Source organism: Macrotis lagotis, chromosome X, assembly GCF_037893015.1.
Source record: "Macrotis lagotis isolate mMagLag1 chromosome X, bilby.v1.9.chrom.fasta, whole genome shotgun sequence".
Classification (NCBI taxonomy): domain Eukaryota; kingdom Metazoa; phylum Chordata; class Mammalia; order Peramelemorphia; family Peramelidae; genus Macrotis; species Macrotis lagotis.
The window spans coordinates 410,992,311-411,010,411 of NC_133666.1; the positions used below are offsets into that span (position 1 = coordinate 410,992,311).

At 36.3% G+C, this 18,101-nt stretch overlaps 1 protein-coding gene across 2 annotated transcripts in view; it reads left to right on the forward strand.

Annotated features, from left to right (window-relative positions):
- The first annotated feature begins 9,186 nt into the window (after positions 1–9,186).
- The window catches only part of PPP1R42 (protein phosphatase 1 regulatory subunit 42), a 34,137-nt gene continuing 25,222 nt past the window's right edge, over positions 9,187–18,101 (forward strand). Inside the window, exons 1-4 of one of the 2 annotated variants that reach the window (XM_074200078.1) lie at positions 9,187–9,387; positions 9,981–10,114; positions 11,627–11,843; positions 14,475–14,641. In XM_074200078.1, the coding sequence (XP_074056179.1) occupies positions 11,715–11,843; positions 14,475–14,641 (296 nt within the window). In that variant the 5' untranslated portion in view covers positions 9,187–9,387; positions 9,981–10,114; positions 11,627–11,714. The remainder of the gene's footprint in view (positions 9,388–9,980; positions 10,115–11,626; positions 11,844–14,474; positions 14,642–18,101) is intronic. The other variant, XM_074200077.1, reaches the window with a different exon arrangement.

Sequence of the window (18,101 nt, forward strand, 5' to 3'; positions counted from 1 at the left end):
ACGTTCTACCAATTCCTGTTGAATTCTCTTAGTGAAAACCAGGAAGTTCCTTTAAAATGCACTTTAAAGCCATCCATTTCTTCCAAGATACTTTCCCCTAAATTCTCATCATGAAACACTTCGTTATAAAATTCAATTTAGAGATGATGTAGAATAAAACTTTTAAAAATGAGATCATAAATTATAAAAATGTAGAAAAAAGAAATACCAATGCTGGTCACATCTTAGTGTTTTATGTTTAATTTCATCAGTCTTAATTTATATTTAAAAACTGAGTAGGTACAATCTTATATATTGTTGAAATCAGCCTAGCATCTGGTAATAAGAACATCAAAGAATTCTAAAAACAGCTATATAAATTTTGGGGGCAGCTAGGTGGCACAGTGGATAGAGCACCAGCCCTGGAGTCAGGAGTACCAGAGTTCAAATCTGGACTCAGACGCTTTATATTTTCCTTACTATGATCTTGGGCAAGTCACTTAACTCCACTACCTTGCAAAAAATAGCAACAAAAAAAATTCCACATGGAAAAGGAAATTAGTATAGTGGAATGATACATTTAATATTAAAGTTATATGTTTAAATCTGAACTCCTAGCCATCCATGTGACTAGACAAGTCACTTGAAATCTCTGAAACTTGTTTTTTGAAATATCTACAAAACAAGAAAGTTGGAATAATTGATTTCTTAGGGTCCCTTTCAGCTCTAAATTTATGATCATTTTGTCCAGTTTTTGTTTTTTCAACTGTTCACAAAAAAATTTCTCGGAATACAGCTAATGTGTTGCATATGGAGCTGCTTTGATAATACTTTAAATGACAAGAATAAGAACCAAAGCAAACAACATATGCACCCTGAAATTGTGTGGGTCATCATTTTTTGTGTTTGGAAGATAAATTCTGACACCAAACACTATATATGTAACCCATTTGTAGAAATGAGGGTAAAGAATTTTTTTTATAAATTTGATGCATTAAGCTAATTTCTTAAATTTTAAGTGTTCATTGCATTGCACATAGAATAATAAATTCAGTAGTGCAGCAGCCACTTGAAAATAAACCCAATAGAACAAAAACATAACTTTCATAATGGGACTGAGTTTTGGAGTCATAGATATCATACAGGTTCAGTTTCCAAAAACTTGTGTTAATGATGAGGTACAGATGCTCATAAGTCATGTTGGCTCCTAAGAATTCATTTATTTTGCTAGTCTGCATGGTTTCTGAATGCAATTGAATAAACTGAACTGAATACTGACTGGTTTAGTTTTCAAGATTTCATTCTATAATCCTGTATTGTTCTGAGCAGAGGTAGGCAACTATGTTTTCCTTTGGAGATACAATGTAGAAAACTGCAAATCTGCTCAGATTTTTGTTCACCTTCATGATTTAAATTTAAGCAGATAATTTTGTTCAACTTTTGTCATGAATCAACTGTCATCCACTATACTTTCCTGTCTATTCTTTGTCATTGTTTGTAGAACATTGCTTAGGAAATTTAAAACCTAATTTCACATTCTCAAGTTTCAGCATATTTTCCACATGAGAGCTGCAGAAAGTATTGCCAGAAACTAAACATTTCATGTTAAAGTCATTTCAGTTATGAAATAGTGTCATTTTTTAAGATTATAAATGACTCCTTCTGAGCTGGCCAATTTAGTTCAAAGATTCTAAATCTTAAACTTATTAAAAAATTTACATCTTTTAAAGATATTTGGTATGACCTTATTTATAATGAGTATAGTCCTTGAGGTCAGCTAAATTTTTAGTGAATTGGTGAGCATATTGATAGATTTAAGTTAGTTGACCTCAAATCAAAATATAAAATAAAGGAACTATGTAGCTTTAAGGAAAAATTTTAGGGGAAATAGCTAAAATCAAAACTTGATAGCTAGCACAAGTGATTATTTTTTCACCATGTGGAATTTTTTGATGCCAAAAGTTATGGAACTGCCTAACAAATTAGAGAGTCCCCATGTTAGTGTTCCTATTTTCTTTGGACTACACTGAGCTTTCTAATGATCAAGGTATTGTGCCTTGGAGGCATATTTTGATGAGCTACAGTTGAAATTTTTTTCATAATCTAAAAGTTATAATAAACATAAGAATTACGTTATCTAGACTAACTATACCTCAGTCCTGATGTTAGACTTTAAGCAGATCTGAAATAGTATAAAATTCTGCCTTTGTTATTATAAAATAATTGAAAACATTAAACTTAATGAACATTACAGCTGATCAGAGCTTCATCTCCAAATGGTAGATTTTTTGCCATTGAAACACTCATATAAAACTCTCTCCTTTTGGCTTAATATATTCCTAATAGGAAATTCTTACAAACTGTTTTATGTAATTTGTATTCAATTCCTTTGCAATTTATATTTCATTTCCTGTGTAAATTTCTGATTAGTTTTAGAACATTAAGTTCTGTTTAAAGTTAAATAGCATATAAGAACAAAATTACTTTGTAGTCCATTTAAGAGAACACCACGTTGAATAGTTATCACCATCTGAATTTTCCCTAGCAAAAAGGAAGTTGTATTCACTTAACATATTATGACTGATAAAAATTAAATACCAATCTTTAAGAGAAATCATTTTTCCCATAGTTATTAAGACCATAGAGCAGAGGATCTTAGCCTAGAAACTTTTTTTGCTAACACTTTGATAACTATTCCAATAGAATTAACATTTGTAAACAATTTGTAATTGTTTTGTTTTATGCGTTTAGAAACATTTTTTCTGCAATCTATAAGCTTTACTAGACTGATAGAAAAGACTATGTCACAAAAAAGGATTGATCCCTGGCCATCTTAAAGAGTCAGAGTTTATCACTTATTACATAACATTAAGGAACCAATTGGGTATAGATTGGGGCTCATTTAAACAGACTTTAAACACCATGGACTTTTAAGAGTTCAAAACAATTTATGAACATGTATTACGTATTTGTCTTGCTAAAGCTTAAATGAAGTTCTATTTAGCCAAAATAATAGTTTTTACCATAACTGGAACAATAATTTCCAATAATTCTCTTTCACTGCTTCTCTGAACATATCGTTGAAGTATTAAACATTGTAGTTTACCTGTAGTTAGGTTCCTCTAAACTGCTTTATAATAAAGCATTAATGAAAACTGCTCTCAAATCCTAGACTTGTTGCCTAGTGTTCTGGAAGGCTCTGACTGTGCTCAAGGTCACATGATTAGAATGCAATGGACTTGAGGTCCTCTGTTTATGCCATGCTGCACCTTAGCAAGAGGCAGAAAATTTATTAGGTTATAAAGAAAAATGTGTTAATTTCATAAAAGAATGTTTCAATAGATGCTTCTTGGAATGGGGACTCTTAGGAAACAAAAAATGGCGAATTGTTTTCAGTCAGAGTATTTGGTATATATCACTTCCAACATAGATTTCTACCTGGGAAAATAAATTTTTGTTGAAATAAGACATGAAATTTTGTTTTTACAAAGTCTTTGATTTAAAATTTTATGATCTTAAAATTATATGTACACACACATTTCATATATGTGTGTGTGTATATATATGGCACCAATCACCTAGGGTAATTATAAGTATAAAATTATATATATATATGTGTGTGTGTGTGTGTGTGTATATATATATATATATATATATATACACACACACATAATTGTATATGTATTTTATTATTTTTTATGGGTTTTTGCAGGGGTTAAGTGGCTTGCCCAAGGCTACACAGCTAGGTAGATTTGAACTCAGGTACTCCTGACTCCAGGGCTGGTGATCTATACACTGCGCCACCTACCTGCCCTCATCCATGTATTTTAAAGTCTGCAGAGCACTCTTTTCACACAATACTACACCATATGCAGTACAAGTATTATCCTATTTTACAAGTGAAAAAATAAGCTCAAGAGGCAGCAAGGTGACCCAGTGGATAGAGTACTAACCCTGGAGTCAGAGGACCTGAGTTTATAATCCAGCCTCACACACTTAATGCTTACTTAGCTGTGTGACCTTGGGTAAGTCATTTAACCCCATTGCCTTGTGCAAAGAAAAAATAAGCTCAAACTTTACTTGGTTTCCTAGCTACTAAGTATTTTACCCATGTCTTAGTTCTTAAGTCTTACAGTTTCCGATGGACCACTCAAATTGATAATTTAATCAATTGATGTGAATGGAAATTAAATTTCTTTCAGTATGGAAATAAACATTTTAATGTACAAAGAACAAAAAAAAAGATAATACAAGAAAGTGGATTTTTATTATGTAGAATTCTTTTAAGCAGTATTAATTTTAAGACAGTATTAAAATTGCTGTGTCCACTTCTGCACTCTTCTTTCTCTGTGATGTTTTTCATATTTTATTGATGCTTTTTTTTTATCTAACATTTGAAACTGCTGTTGGACCCAACAGTTATTTAGAGCAATATTTCTTCTTTCTCAGTAATAAGGGGTCCTTCTTCTAAACCTAGTATTTTGCCTGATAACCTGGAAGGAAGATTACTCCTCTCTTTTTAACTCTGTTCCCACTGAGCCACATATACACCCTACAGCCATGAAGATTCAATTAAAGCTTATAGAAATTCTGGGTTTACTTTTCCAACCCATACTCCAATGAGCATGTTGAGTCCCCAAAGCAAGGTTACTTGGAATTCTTTCATATTTTTTGTATATACAGGACTTCCAGCTCACCAGTTAATTATAAAACTTTTTTCATCACTACACCACAGTAACTCAATAGGATATGTGTCCAGGATTTAAAGTAGGGAGGTAAAGGGCCACTAGAAGCAGACTTATTAAGCTCCATGGATTGATACCAGTTAGAAATTGGATTTGAACTCGGGTCCTCCTGACTCCAGGGCCAGTACTCTTATCCATTGCTCCACATAGCTACCCCTCGAGCATTCTTTCTGCACATACTCCAAAGGCTGTGTCTCCATTGGCCACTTAGTTCCTCAAAGGGAAAAGAGTAGGAAAGTATTCACTACATAATGTAAATCAGTATGGGACAGATTTTTACTTCCCACATACAAAAGAAATGTTTAACATAAAAGGTTCTCATACTAGCACTCCTAAAGACTTAAACATAAGATTTGTAACTGCTACTTAAATTGCTTTGATCTGGGGACCCAACATGTTAGTTGCTATATTTATGGTTAAATAAATCTTTTGTTAACTATTGAATGACTTAAAAGTACCTGTTTGTTTCAGTATTGAACCAATGATTTCTACTGGGTGATTGTCCTGAGTTAGATCCATCCTAGAGCCAGAGTATTAATTTGTTATCTTATAATGCAAATTCTCCAGCAGGACCCTGGAGTCCCTGAATTTTCCAAAAGAACCTTTTTAACGTACCCCTTGCAACAAAACTATAGTCAAGCAAAACATCAACATATTGATCATGTCTGAAATTATATGTCTTATTCCGCATCTTTAGTCCAAAAATTCCATACCAAAAGGGGGTAGACTGACCTCATCGTCATTCTTCTGAAATCACAATTATGGGTCACTGATTTCACTAGAATTCTTAAGTCTTGCAAAACTGTTTTCTTTTACATTATTGTGGTTTAAAACTACTTTGTATTCATTTCGTTCTGTGATTTTCTCCCAAGATTTTCCTACTAAATATCACAAATCAGTTCAAATACTCAAATGGATTTGTGATCATTGATTAGAAAGTTCCCTCTAATGATGAATATCAGAACCCATCCATGCCTGCCCCTCTGCCCATACTTTGAGACTCTTGTCCATATTCTCATGGTCAAAAAAAAAAATGAAAGTATGGGACCAAGAACTACAACATCTTGCAAAAACTGAGTCTTTTTACTACATATTCCTCACCCTACTCCCCAAAGCATTTATAGTGCTATGAACACAGCAAACAAAATAAATGTTGCTTTTTGAGAGTTTTCCAAATAAAATTACCTTACCTTTCCCTTCTTGATCTCTTATCTCTAGGCTATTATCTCCATTGTTCTGTATACTAGGCGCACTGTCTCAAATTTGAGAATAAAACTTGCTAGATTCTAATAGTTAAATCCACCAGCATTGCACTTTTAAAATTTATCCACTTAAGTTTATATCAACTGTATAATATAGAAGTACAAAATAATCTATTATAGTTTGCCAGATTTATGTCACACTGGAAAATAAACAGATGATTGCTTAACAGTGTCCCACTAGGTAGGAATCATATATTACCTCATGATGAGCCAATATTTTCCCTCAAGCTCTAAATACCTGCAGTCATGGAGAGATCACTGCATCTAGGAAAGCTCCAAGTTCAAATTAATTTCCAGAATGTAATCATAGGACTTTAGATACAGAATGGACTTTAAATTTAGTCCAATTCCCAATATATTACAGATAAGAAAAATGAAGCCCAGAGAAATTAAATTGCTTCTCTGGGAACCCAAGACTCTTGAGTGACATCCATTGTTGATATTAAGAAAAAAAACAGTGAAATCTTAGATATTCTTCTAAAATCAATTTGAATTTCAATATAACTTCCTTAGATCAGTAATCTCAGTGATGGGGTCACCACCTCCCAGTATGAGCCACACATCATAACTTTGCCATGTCTCCTCAGTTTTCAACATTCTTGTCAGTTTTTTCCCATAAATCCATCATAGAAGTTCTAACGTGGTGGAGACCATTCTGTGTTTCTTTCAGTGATTTAGGAATGCAAATGAACATGTGGACTGTCTTTCTGTTCTAATTTTCACTACATGAATGTTGGTCATGCCTGCCCTTGGTATTGATTCATCCTTTTGCAGCATACAAAACTCCTCAATCTTTATGCCTTCATTCTCAGATAAGCCCCAATATATCATGTAAGCATCTTCTTTGTACATAGTTGTTGGCATGTTGTCTCCCCTATTAGACAAAAGAGCTCCTTAAGGGCAGCATTGTTTTTGGCTTTCTTTGAATCCCTAGAATTCAGCACAATATCTATCACATAAGTGCTAGTTGACTTACTGACTCAAGCCTTAATTCTGGCAGGAGGATCAAAGACAAAGACATTAAAAGCGTGAAAAGATCTATTTCATGAAGTAATATCTTTGGCTCATCATGAGGTAATATATGATTTCCCAATTTTTTCTTTTTGAAGCATTTCATATTGCTTTTCATTCAGCAAATATGTGAGTGTGGAATATTGCTTAGTTGATAGGTATTGGGTTGGTTTTGCTCATTTTTTCCCTCTTCCCCCTCCCCTTCTTTGTATTAAGAGATGGCTTGCTGTATATGCAAGTAGGGAAGGATATTATTCAGAAATTAAGCTGATATAAAAAAGGGATCAGTGACTTTTAAACTTAAAAATATATATGTGCTCATTGAAATTAGTCTTTTATGCTGTTTGGTACCGATTTAAAAAATAGAGAAGTCTGTCAGTAAAATGAATTAGGCCTGCAATACACTAGCAAAAACCAATGATTCGCTATTTGATGAAAACTGCTTAGTGTTTTGAAGGACTGATTTATGTGGAATTTTGTTAGTTTGTGGAATTCATATACCATTTCTAAACAAAACTGGTTAATTACTTTTGTTAAAGCATTACTAACCACCTGCTATGTCCTAAACCCTTAGTTGGGTGTTAAGGATATAAAGAAGGGAAAAAAGAAAAGGAAAAAAACTAGTCCCTGCCTCCAAGGAGCTTACATTTCAATTCCTGATTAACCCATGCTTTTTCAAATTCTCAAAGTAAGTTTCTAAATTATTGTAGAAAAAAGTGCCAATGAAAAAGCAAAGGTCCAGTGCCTATCTTCAGCCAACTATTAAAGTAATAAGACTCAGGCTTCAAAAATTATTTGCTGAGAACCTATTAAAGGCATTATACTGGGAAATAAAGTGGTAAACGATTGGCTGGATTTAATTCAAAATATAATCAAAATAAGACAAGCTTCTAGCAACTAGGAAATGTTTCATTTATTGTAGTTGTATTTCTAGTCCCTAGTGTGGTATCTGATACTTGACACTTAATGACTACATGTTAATTGAATGTTGATTGATCCACTTAGTATCAATAATTCCATATATTTGTGGTATCTTTGAATTGGATTCTCCAACAAGGATCTTTGCCTTGGGTAATATGAGTCCAGGTGTCTCTATGAATCTTTGATAAAGCATGTCCTAGTACATGGGAAGGCCTTACTCTAGGTCACTTAATATTTCGTGGGTAAATGATTTACTTTATAGATACAGGAAACATAATAACAAATCTAAAGGATTAAAAGGGCCAAATATCTCAAGGGAAATAATGAAAAATGGAGGAAAGAAGAAAGCCTATTAGTATTAGACCTCAAACTGTACTACTACTAGAACTAATTAAAACAATTGAGAAGTCTCTCAGTAGAAAGAATTAGATATGCAACAGATCACAGCATAGTTTCCAAAGATCCACTGGTTGATGAAAACAGCTGGGAAAACTGGCTATCAGAAATTGGATAAAGACCAACATCTTACATCATATGCCAAAATAAACTTTAAATGGAGATAGGACTTAGAAGTAAAAGAAATTTTTAAAAACTTTAAATGGAAGTATGACTTACAGAAATAGAGGAGCAAGAAAGAATGACTTTTCCAATCTAGGGATACAGGAAGTGTTAATGATCAAACAAAGGAACAGAAAGAATCACAAAAGAAGAAATGGAAAACTCTGATACATACAATTTTAAAAGTTTTATACTGGGGCAGCTAGGTGGCTTAGTGGATAGAGCACGGGCGTACCTGGGTTCAAATCCAGCCTCAGACACTTAATAACTACCTAGCTGTGTGGCCTTGGGCAAGCCACTTAACCCCATCGCCTTGCAAAACAAAAAAAACAAAAAACCCTAAAAATAAATTTAGAAAAAAAAAAAGCTGTTAGTGGGAAATGCGAACTGATTCTCCTGTTTTCAGTCAATGAGCAATGGGGGGGGCAGTCCTCATCCGGGGTCCGGATGCCATTTTCACAAAGGTTTCGTGTGGGGATGGCCCGAGTTGAGGCTTCCGGATGCGCCGGGGCCTCGTCCATTCGGGAGAGGAAAGCGCGGCCGATGGGCGACCATCGCTGCGGCCTCGGGGGCCCCGCGGCGGGCCTCCCCGGCCCGGGACCAGAGGAGCGCTCGGCCGGGCGCCCGGGTCTCGCGCCTTCGGACCCCCGGAAGGACGCCCGGCTGCGCGCGTCCACAGCCTCTCGCGAGACTTCGGGGCCCCGCGGGCCGCAGCGGCGCCCGCGGCTTCTCGGCGTCCCGTCTCCCTGGCAACGCCCGTAGCGAAGGCGCGGAGCCCAGAAGCTCCCGGAAGACAAGCACACACCATCAAGTCCTCGGCGCGGCGGGCTTCTCCCCGGCTTTCCGGCCTTCGGCGCCAGGCGGAGAAAAGCCTCTCGGCAGAGGGAGGGACAGGGAGAGAGGACCTTCCGGTGAGGGCCGGGGTGGCGGGCGGGGGCCCATGGAAGGGGACCCCTCGGGCGCGCGCCTAGGGAAGGGCCCGGGGTGGGGGAGGCAGGACATGGGTGGAGAGAGTCCCGAGACCCTCCCCCGAGGCCGGGTGCCCGCGCATCCGGGGGTCGGGCTCGCCCAGGCACACCCGGCCCGGCCCGGCCTGGGGCGCCGAACTGCGTTCGTGATCCGTAATGAAGTCTTCCCCGTAGAAATAAAACCTTTCCATAGCTTGCTGTACAAACGACTTAATAAAAGGAACCAGATTTGCCTAGATTTAAACAGAAAATTTGGCAAAAATCATCCTAATCTAGAATGGAAATTTTATTATCTGAAAAGATGGTTCATAATTGGACTTCAGTGACGTTAAATTTCACATTCAGAATATTATGCTATGGATAGGTTTATTAAAAACCAGATTTGAGATTTATTACATATATATATATATATATATATATATATATATATATATGTAAAGAGAGAGATAAATCTAGGCATATGTTTCCGGGAAATGAGTGTAAAATGCTTCTTTTCAATTCTGAAGTCTCTCTTATATTGTTTATTGAACCTTGAGTTTCATTCTAGAATACACCATCACTGAGGTCACAAGTTGACTTAGACCAATTCCGGATTTCAACTCGGTGAAGGCTCCAGCTGCAAATGTTTCTCCAGTAATTACATGACCCAGAGCATTACTCAACTGTAACTGTATGTTTTGTTACAATTTTAATAAGAATTTTATAAAGCACTTAAAGAACTCCTACAGGATTGTCATTATTTAAAGAGACATTCTTCTTGGGTGGTTGACAGCAATTACTTATCTTAAAAGCATATGGGTGGGGTGGCTCGGTGGCGCAGGGATAGAGCACTGGCCCTGGAGTCAGGAGTGCCTACCTGGGTTCAAATCTGACCTCAGACATTTAACAATTACCTAGCTGTGTAGCCTTGGGCAAGCCACTTAACCCCATTTGCCTTGAAAAAAAAAACCTAAAAAATAAAAATAAAAAGCATATGGGTAAGTCTATCTAATCATTAACTTTTTTCCCATATTGGTGGTGTTTATCCTTCCTTCTCAAAGACATCAGGGAGGTGATGTCATGACAAGCACATGAATTGGGTTTGAGTAAGATGGTGCTGTGCTAAGTCACCAGTCTCACTTTCGCCTCCAGAGCCATCTGGCTCCACTGGCCAGATATGAATCAGGATGACTGGAAAAGAGACAACCAGGGTTAAGAGACTTACCCAAGGTCACACAGCTTCTTCTAACACTGGTCCTCCTGACTCCAAGGCTGATGCTCTGTCCATTAGCTTTATCTAGCTACCCTTTTTTTCATATTAAACAGATTTTATATATTCCAAGTTGAAACAGTGAATATAACATAAGGACACATACTGTTTTCTCTGTACTTTCATACTTTGAAAAACTCATGGTATATGCACCTTACATAGTGTACATATTAATTAAAGGTACCAGAGATTTCATGAAAAAATTTTTAGATTGTTAGAAGCCTTCACTTCACCATACCACTCAGAATTTAGAGTTGATAAATGTCTCCTAATCTACTACCTTCATTTATACTTTATTGAAACTGAGACCTGGAAGGATGAAGTAACTCACTTAAGATTATATAAAAAATAAGTAACAGAGCTAGATTTTGATCCCCATGTCCTATGACCTTAGATCCAACATACACTCTCCAGGCTGGCTCGCTCAGTTTCCTGATCCATAAAATAATTGGGTTTCCATTAAATAGTTGATTACTTAATCTGACTAGGATATTGTAAGAATCAAATGATGTGAGTTAAAAATTGTTTAATTGTGAAGCAGCAAACAAAAGTAGTTAGATTATTCTAATTCCTCTTATTGGAAAATAAGAGGGACAAAATATTTTACCTAAATAATTTAACTTCTTTGGGCTTCATTTTTCCTCAAGCCAAAAAAAAAAAAGGTAAAAGGGGAAAAATTGAGGGTGTTGATACAAATATGTATATATATATATTTTTTTTAAGAAGCTTATTCACATCACAAGAATAAAACAAATGTTTTCATGTTACATTAGATGATGCAGGCAGAAAGAAAAAGCAGATTTTAAAAGCAATATATTTTATTTTCTCCTCTAACATAAGTATAAATTTGTGAAATATCAAAGAGTAAGTAAATATTTAATTTTCCTAAGATTGTTTTATTTAAATACCATACTAATATTGTTTTTCTTTAAGTTTTAGGAAGCCAGTCATAAGGAAAATTGCAATTGCTTTTTTGAGATGATATCCTATTAATTATACCCTGGAATTAAACTTTACAATTATGGTTCGTCTTACATTGGATCTAGTTGCCAAATTTTCCAATCAAAAGAACCGAAGAGAGGAGAGTATTACACAGTACTTGAAGAAAATAACTCATCTAAACTTTTCAAACAGAAACATAGATATAATTGTAAGAACTCTTTATTTTTTCCATAAAGCAAAATTCTTCCTTTTTAATATAATTTCCCATGTAGGATTTAGGAACTGATGTTTGGGTAATTTTTATCTTCATAAATAAAGTCATAATTTATTATATATTTTTTGAAATGGCATAACATTGTATTTAATGAAAACAATAACATCCACATTCCTGTCTAAAGTCCCTCCACTCTCTCCCCACAAAAATAGTTTAGGACTCAAACACTTCCAGGTTTTTATTGGGATAGTAAAGACATGAACATGTCTTTAGAGAGTCTATACTCTCTGAGCCAAACTGTACTATAGAATGAGAGCCAATGACCAAAGATTTCAGTGAAGGGCCTGGTCTAGAATCATCTACTTCCTTATGTTCATTATTTTCTTTCAGAAGGCATGTCTCAGTGAAGGTCCTGGCCTGATTTCTTAATTCATGCACTTTTCATTCTAATTCCCTTTTGTCAACTTTCCCTAGCTAGGATATCTCGCGGGTATCATGAAATGGCAGTGGTGATTTTTATTCCTCTCATCTTAATGAGGAAAAAATCTACTACTTACCCCTGAAGATGATCTACATTTCCCCTAAAAGGCTAAAAAAGCAATCTCCCTGATAACAGCCCTTCTCTCCCCCTTTCCACACCCACACCCTAACTGCATTGTTGCTACTACCTGCACCTGCATGCTAACTTGGTGAAGGGAAAGGAGTACTGTTTCTGGAGGCCAGAGACATATAAGCATTATATGCTTCTACACTAATGACCTTTATGACCCTTGACAAGTCATTTAACTTTCTTGTATTTATAATTAAAGGCCTGGACTAGATGACTTCTTGAAGTCCCTTATGAAGTTCAGGGAATCAGGGATTTGAGAGGTAAGGTGTTTCAGAGGCCAAATTAAGTAAGAGTCCACAGAACTATAGAAACCCAAAATGGATACAAAGATGCTTTTTGAGTTTTTTACTCCTTGTCCTTTTATATTTCCCATTGGGTGGGCCTAAAAGTGGATAATCCACAAGTGTAGATGCCTACAGAGTATTCCTGATGACTGAGAAGCAGAGGTGCCTGGATCACCTGTACTTTCTTAAACTGAAAGAGAAAAGGCGATTATCCTCTCTTCCCCACCCATAATGAAAAGAAGTAGCAACATTATTCCAATTAGCACTTGATTTTTTTAGTATCCTCAGATTACTCAAACCTCAGAATTATTCTTGTTTTATTAAAATATAGGTAATTGTTGAGTCACTGATCCAAAACTACCCTGTTCCCCCCCACCCCAGAATAGGGTATATGCTTCAAGTGTAAGGTGTAGCAAAGGACTAAGAGGACAGTCTCACATTGTAATACCTTTCAATTTGCTATTAGTTTCAAAATGTATTAAAAGTTTATATACATATTTGTCAAAAATTAACCATTTTGTTTTATTTTTAAACCACATGATAATATTCATAAAAATATTCAATTAGTTGATAAACTGAATTTGGAATAACCTCCCTGGGCCTCAATGTTCCCACCTCTGAAACCTCTATAAGTTTTAATAAGTATATTAATCTTAGTAAAGATTTAGAGCAGAAGTGTCAACCTTGTGGGGAGCAAGCAGCCTGACTCTGCAAAATACACAAGTAATTGGGAAATATGTAACATAATAAAAACACAGCATAGGTAATATTACTTTACAGTTTTCTAAGCCAGAGTCCATTTCTTTTTAACATCATTGACTTAGAGCAACAGTTTAAAAGACTGAATGGTTTAGCCAAATTTAAAATTTTTAGTGAGTATCAAACTTGAAAAAAAATCTATCTAATCCTTTTGCCCATATAATTTAAATACTATATATTTAAAGACTAATTGGATTGGTTAAATCAAGATCTCAAGATATTAACATATATATGTATACACACACACACACACACACACACATACATATGTGGGTACTTTAAAAGTTAGATTTTTCTCAGTGTTGATGCCTTTCTATTTTACTAAATGTTTTTAGAAGCTAAAGTTTTTAGGTTTCTCAAATACCTTTTAATACTGCCAAGGGCAACCTTTGACATGGTACAAAAAGAGATACTCAAGATAATTTTCCATAGAATTATTTTGCAATTTTACCACCTTAAAGAATGAGAAGTTGGTCTCTGACTCTGATCTATTTGCCCTCCTCTACCCTCTCCTTTTCCTGTCTTCCCAAACACCCAATGCCTTTAGGGTGATCCACACAGACACACACATTGTCTTATCCCTAAATACTCTTTTTTTCCCAAATTGCAATTTCCATTCTCCTTATTAATACTCCCTCCCTCCAAAGTTGCCATTACTTCCCTTGTGGAGCTCTCAAGGGAAGGGCAAGCTGTAAGGAGTAATGTTAGCCCTGGCAAAATCTAACTTAACTTATCCAGCAATGATAGTGTTTCAAAATAATCTATTTATAAAACTAACTTTTGAATGTGCTACTTGTTAAAAGACTGAATGACAATCTTTAAAATGAATATATTAAATACTCTATTTTAAAGTATCTTAAAGCATTTTTAAATCTTTAAAATGAGTAAGTTAAAGTACTTTTTAAAAATTAAAGAACTTTTTATTAAAGTTAGTTGATCAGGAAAAATCTGCAATTTTTTTTTCTTTTTTAGGATGACCTCTCTCTATGCAAAAATCTCAGTGTTTTCTATCTGTATGATAACAACATTAGCCAAATTGATAATTTGGGGTTTGCAACAAATCTAACACACCTCTATCTACAGAACAACTGCATATCATGTATAGAGAATCTCAAATCATTGAAGAAACTTGAGAAATTGTAAGTGCTGATTTTTTTTCTATTATTGGAAAATTTAAATTTTTACATATATAATTCCTTGAAACAGTTGGTAGAGACTCCTGAAGACCTGAACATACTTCTTTTTTTTCTTTTTTGCAAGACAATGGGGTTAAATGACTTGCCTAAGGTCATACAGCTAGGTAATTAATTATTAAGTGTCTGATATTGGATTTGAACTCAGATCCTTCTGACTCCAGGACCAGAGCTCTATATACTGCACCACCTAGTTGCCCCTAAACATAGTTCTAAGGAGTAATATTTGCCACTGGGAAAGACAAATATATAGAGATAATTTTCATTTTATATAATACTGTCCATTACCATGATTCTAATTGTTTAATTTGAAAAGTAAATAGCATGTAATAGGAGTGATTTTCCTTTGTGGCTCCCAAGTAGTTCATTTTTAGGGTTCTAAAGCCAAAAACAGAAGCAGCTTGGTGTAAGGGATAGGCACTGTTTGCCTCAGTTTCCTCATCTGTAAAATGACCTGGAGGACACAGCAAACCACTCCAACCTTGGAGACCTAGATTCAAATTCTGCCTCTCATCTAACTGTGTGACCCTAGGCAATTCACTTAACCTCTCAGTTCTCTAGATATCTTCCTTATGCTAAGTTTTATTCCTCTCCATTTCAGTGAGAGGGTGGGGAAGGGGGAAGGAATTTTAGCCTGGTTGTTATCTAAAAGGCAAAAAAGCAAACTCCTTTAGTTACTGGTAATAAACTTGCCCTGAAATAGGTTGGGATTTTTTTTCCCTCACCAACAATTCTATACTAATGAAATAACAGATCCATTAAGTATTCTTATCCCTGTCTACAATCTCATTCAACCTTATGAGGTCAGTGCTGTTTTCCCCATTTTATATAGACAAACTGAAGTCCAAAAGAGTTAATAATAATAATAGTAATAGTGGTCCTTTGTATTGAAGAGGACCACACTGACCAACTGAGTGATTGATGGCTGGACTTGCCCAACTCTGTTTATTATAGTGAGGGCGTAAGCCTTCTTACTTCCCTTTATTAGAACCGTTCCACCTCATGGTCTGACTGATAGGAGACAGGACTATTGGAGACAGTCTGGTTTCTCTTCCTCTGCTATCAGTGAGGCACCATGGTGCATCATCAATGCCAGGCAAGCACCAGCATGGTTATAGGACATGTGACTACCCGATATATCCAAATCTGTCTCTCAATGTCCTATATGTCCTACCCACTGCCTTTATGGATTTGCCTCATTGCTTAAGAGTTAGTTTACTTACACAGTGAGAACTTCAGCAAGCATAATTTTACATTAAAGATATGTTCAAATACTCTTCTAATGCTTCATTGTGGTGTAGAGGTGACCCCAGGTATTGGAAGACTATGCCACTAGAAAACTGGCTCTAGCAAGTTTTAGCATGTACTAGCTCTGGAGTCAAGAAGACCTGAGTTCAAATCCAGCCTCAAACTCTTACTAGATATGGGACCCATAACCCTTTTGCCTCAGTTTCCTCATCTGTAAAATGAGCTGGAGAAGAACATGGCAAACCACTCCAGTATCTTTGCCAAGAAAATTCCAAAGATGTCATTAAGAGTTGGATGTGACTAAAAGTGGCCAAACAACTTCATGGGCCAGGGCCAGACCCTGTGCTAATTGCTGGTAATACAAAGAATGGCAAAACAAGATCCCTGCTCACAGTCTCACAGGGGAAATGACACTCCAGAAATTATGTCCAAACACAATATATTCAGGATCAGTTGGAAATAATCTCTTCAATAAGACATGAAGATACTGGAATTAAAAGGCATCAGGAAAAGCTTCCCTACAGAAGGTGGGTTTTTAGAGAAGACCCAAAGGAAGCATGAGAAATCAAGAGATAGAGCTGAGGAGGAGAGCCAGTGAAAAGGAAGACTGGAGAAATTGTCTTTTGCCAGGTTAAGCAAGAATGACAGGTCCTAAATTGTTGAGTTTGTGCAGGGTCCTGTGTAGGGTCTTTCTGCTTCTGCTTCTGCAGTGTCAGTGTCAAAGGGGTCCAGAAGCTAGTAAAAATCACAAGTGTTAAAGTCATCCATAAACATTCAGATGTTGTTTGAGGAGGGGAGTCCATACCTTTGCTTTTTTTTTTCAGGGTGAGAAATTCTTGGTATAGAAACTCCCACTGCTGATAGAGATTGATCTCTGATTCATAATTTTAGAGATTTGTTCATGGTCATATAGCTGATATGTGGTCAGACCTGAACTGGGGTCTTCTGAATTCAAGGCCCTTTTCTATGCCACACCACCTCTCATAAGCATTACTTGGTAGTCTAAATGTGAAATTCTTGTCCATTGGCTTGTACTGGAAGCACTTAATTGTATTGATACTGACATTTTCAATATAAATGAAGCCCGAAGTTGCAGCTAAATGAAAGTATAATTCAGAGATTCCTTATAGAAAAACACATATAAAGGAGTGGTTAGCATAGGTTTTACTCTAAACACAAAGACAACAAATGTCTTTGGGACATTTGGTGATTTTTCATTGCAGTGAATCAAGAAAAAAAATGAAGATTTTTCATCTCATGAATGTTGCAAAATGGGAAGAGATAGAGAAATTCTAGGGAAAAAACTCAATAAGCCTCTCCAAATTAAATCAACATATTCTCAGAAACCTCAAGGCACAGAGATAATCATTGAGTTTACAACTTTTCTCTTGAATCAGTCCCTGCCTTCTTCCTTATTGCCTAGATCAGCAAAAGGTAAGTGGACATTAGCGGGGTCTGGTCAGGAATTGTAATCCAGAGCAGGGAGAGGCTGTGCATTTGGACAAGAGGGGACCCCAGTACCAAACCAGAGTACTTCAATGGGAATAGCTGCCCAATGACAGTTTTGTGAGCTGCCACCCAGTTCTGGGTCACAGATCCAGGCAGGCTCTTAAGCTCCTCCAGGGTGGTATTCTGGAGGAATGCGTGGTTTAGGCCCCCTAATCCAGCTTCTCCCCACCAGGAGCAGAAGCAGGTCTCTGTTCTGACCCTGATAGGAATCCCAGACAAAAAGAAGTCTAATTCTGTTACTTCAAACCAGGAGCTCTTCCAAGCTGGCTGAGGGTGTCTGAGCTCAGCACAACCCACTGTTGTTCGGACCCAAGCCCAAATCAGGACCTTGAAGCTCAGTCCTGGAAGAAGAGCTCTCAGGTTTTGTCCTGAATTAGATCTGCCCTGGAAAAAAAATGACTTGACCATCTCAGATCTTCCATCCCAATGGATGCAGTTCAGTTCAGTCGTTTTTCAATTTATTTGACACATTTGGGATTTGAGTTTGGTTTTTGGATTTTTTTAGCAGAGATAATGGAATGGTTTGCCAATTCCTTCTCCAGCTCATTTTGCAGATAAGGAAACTAAAGCAGAGTTAAGTGACTTGGCCAAGGTCACACACAGTATCTGAACCCAGATTTGAAGATGAGTCTTTCTGATTCCAAACTCA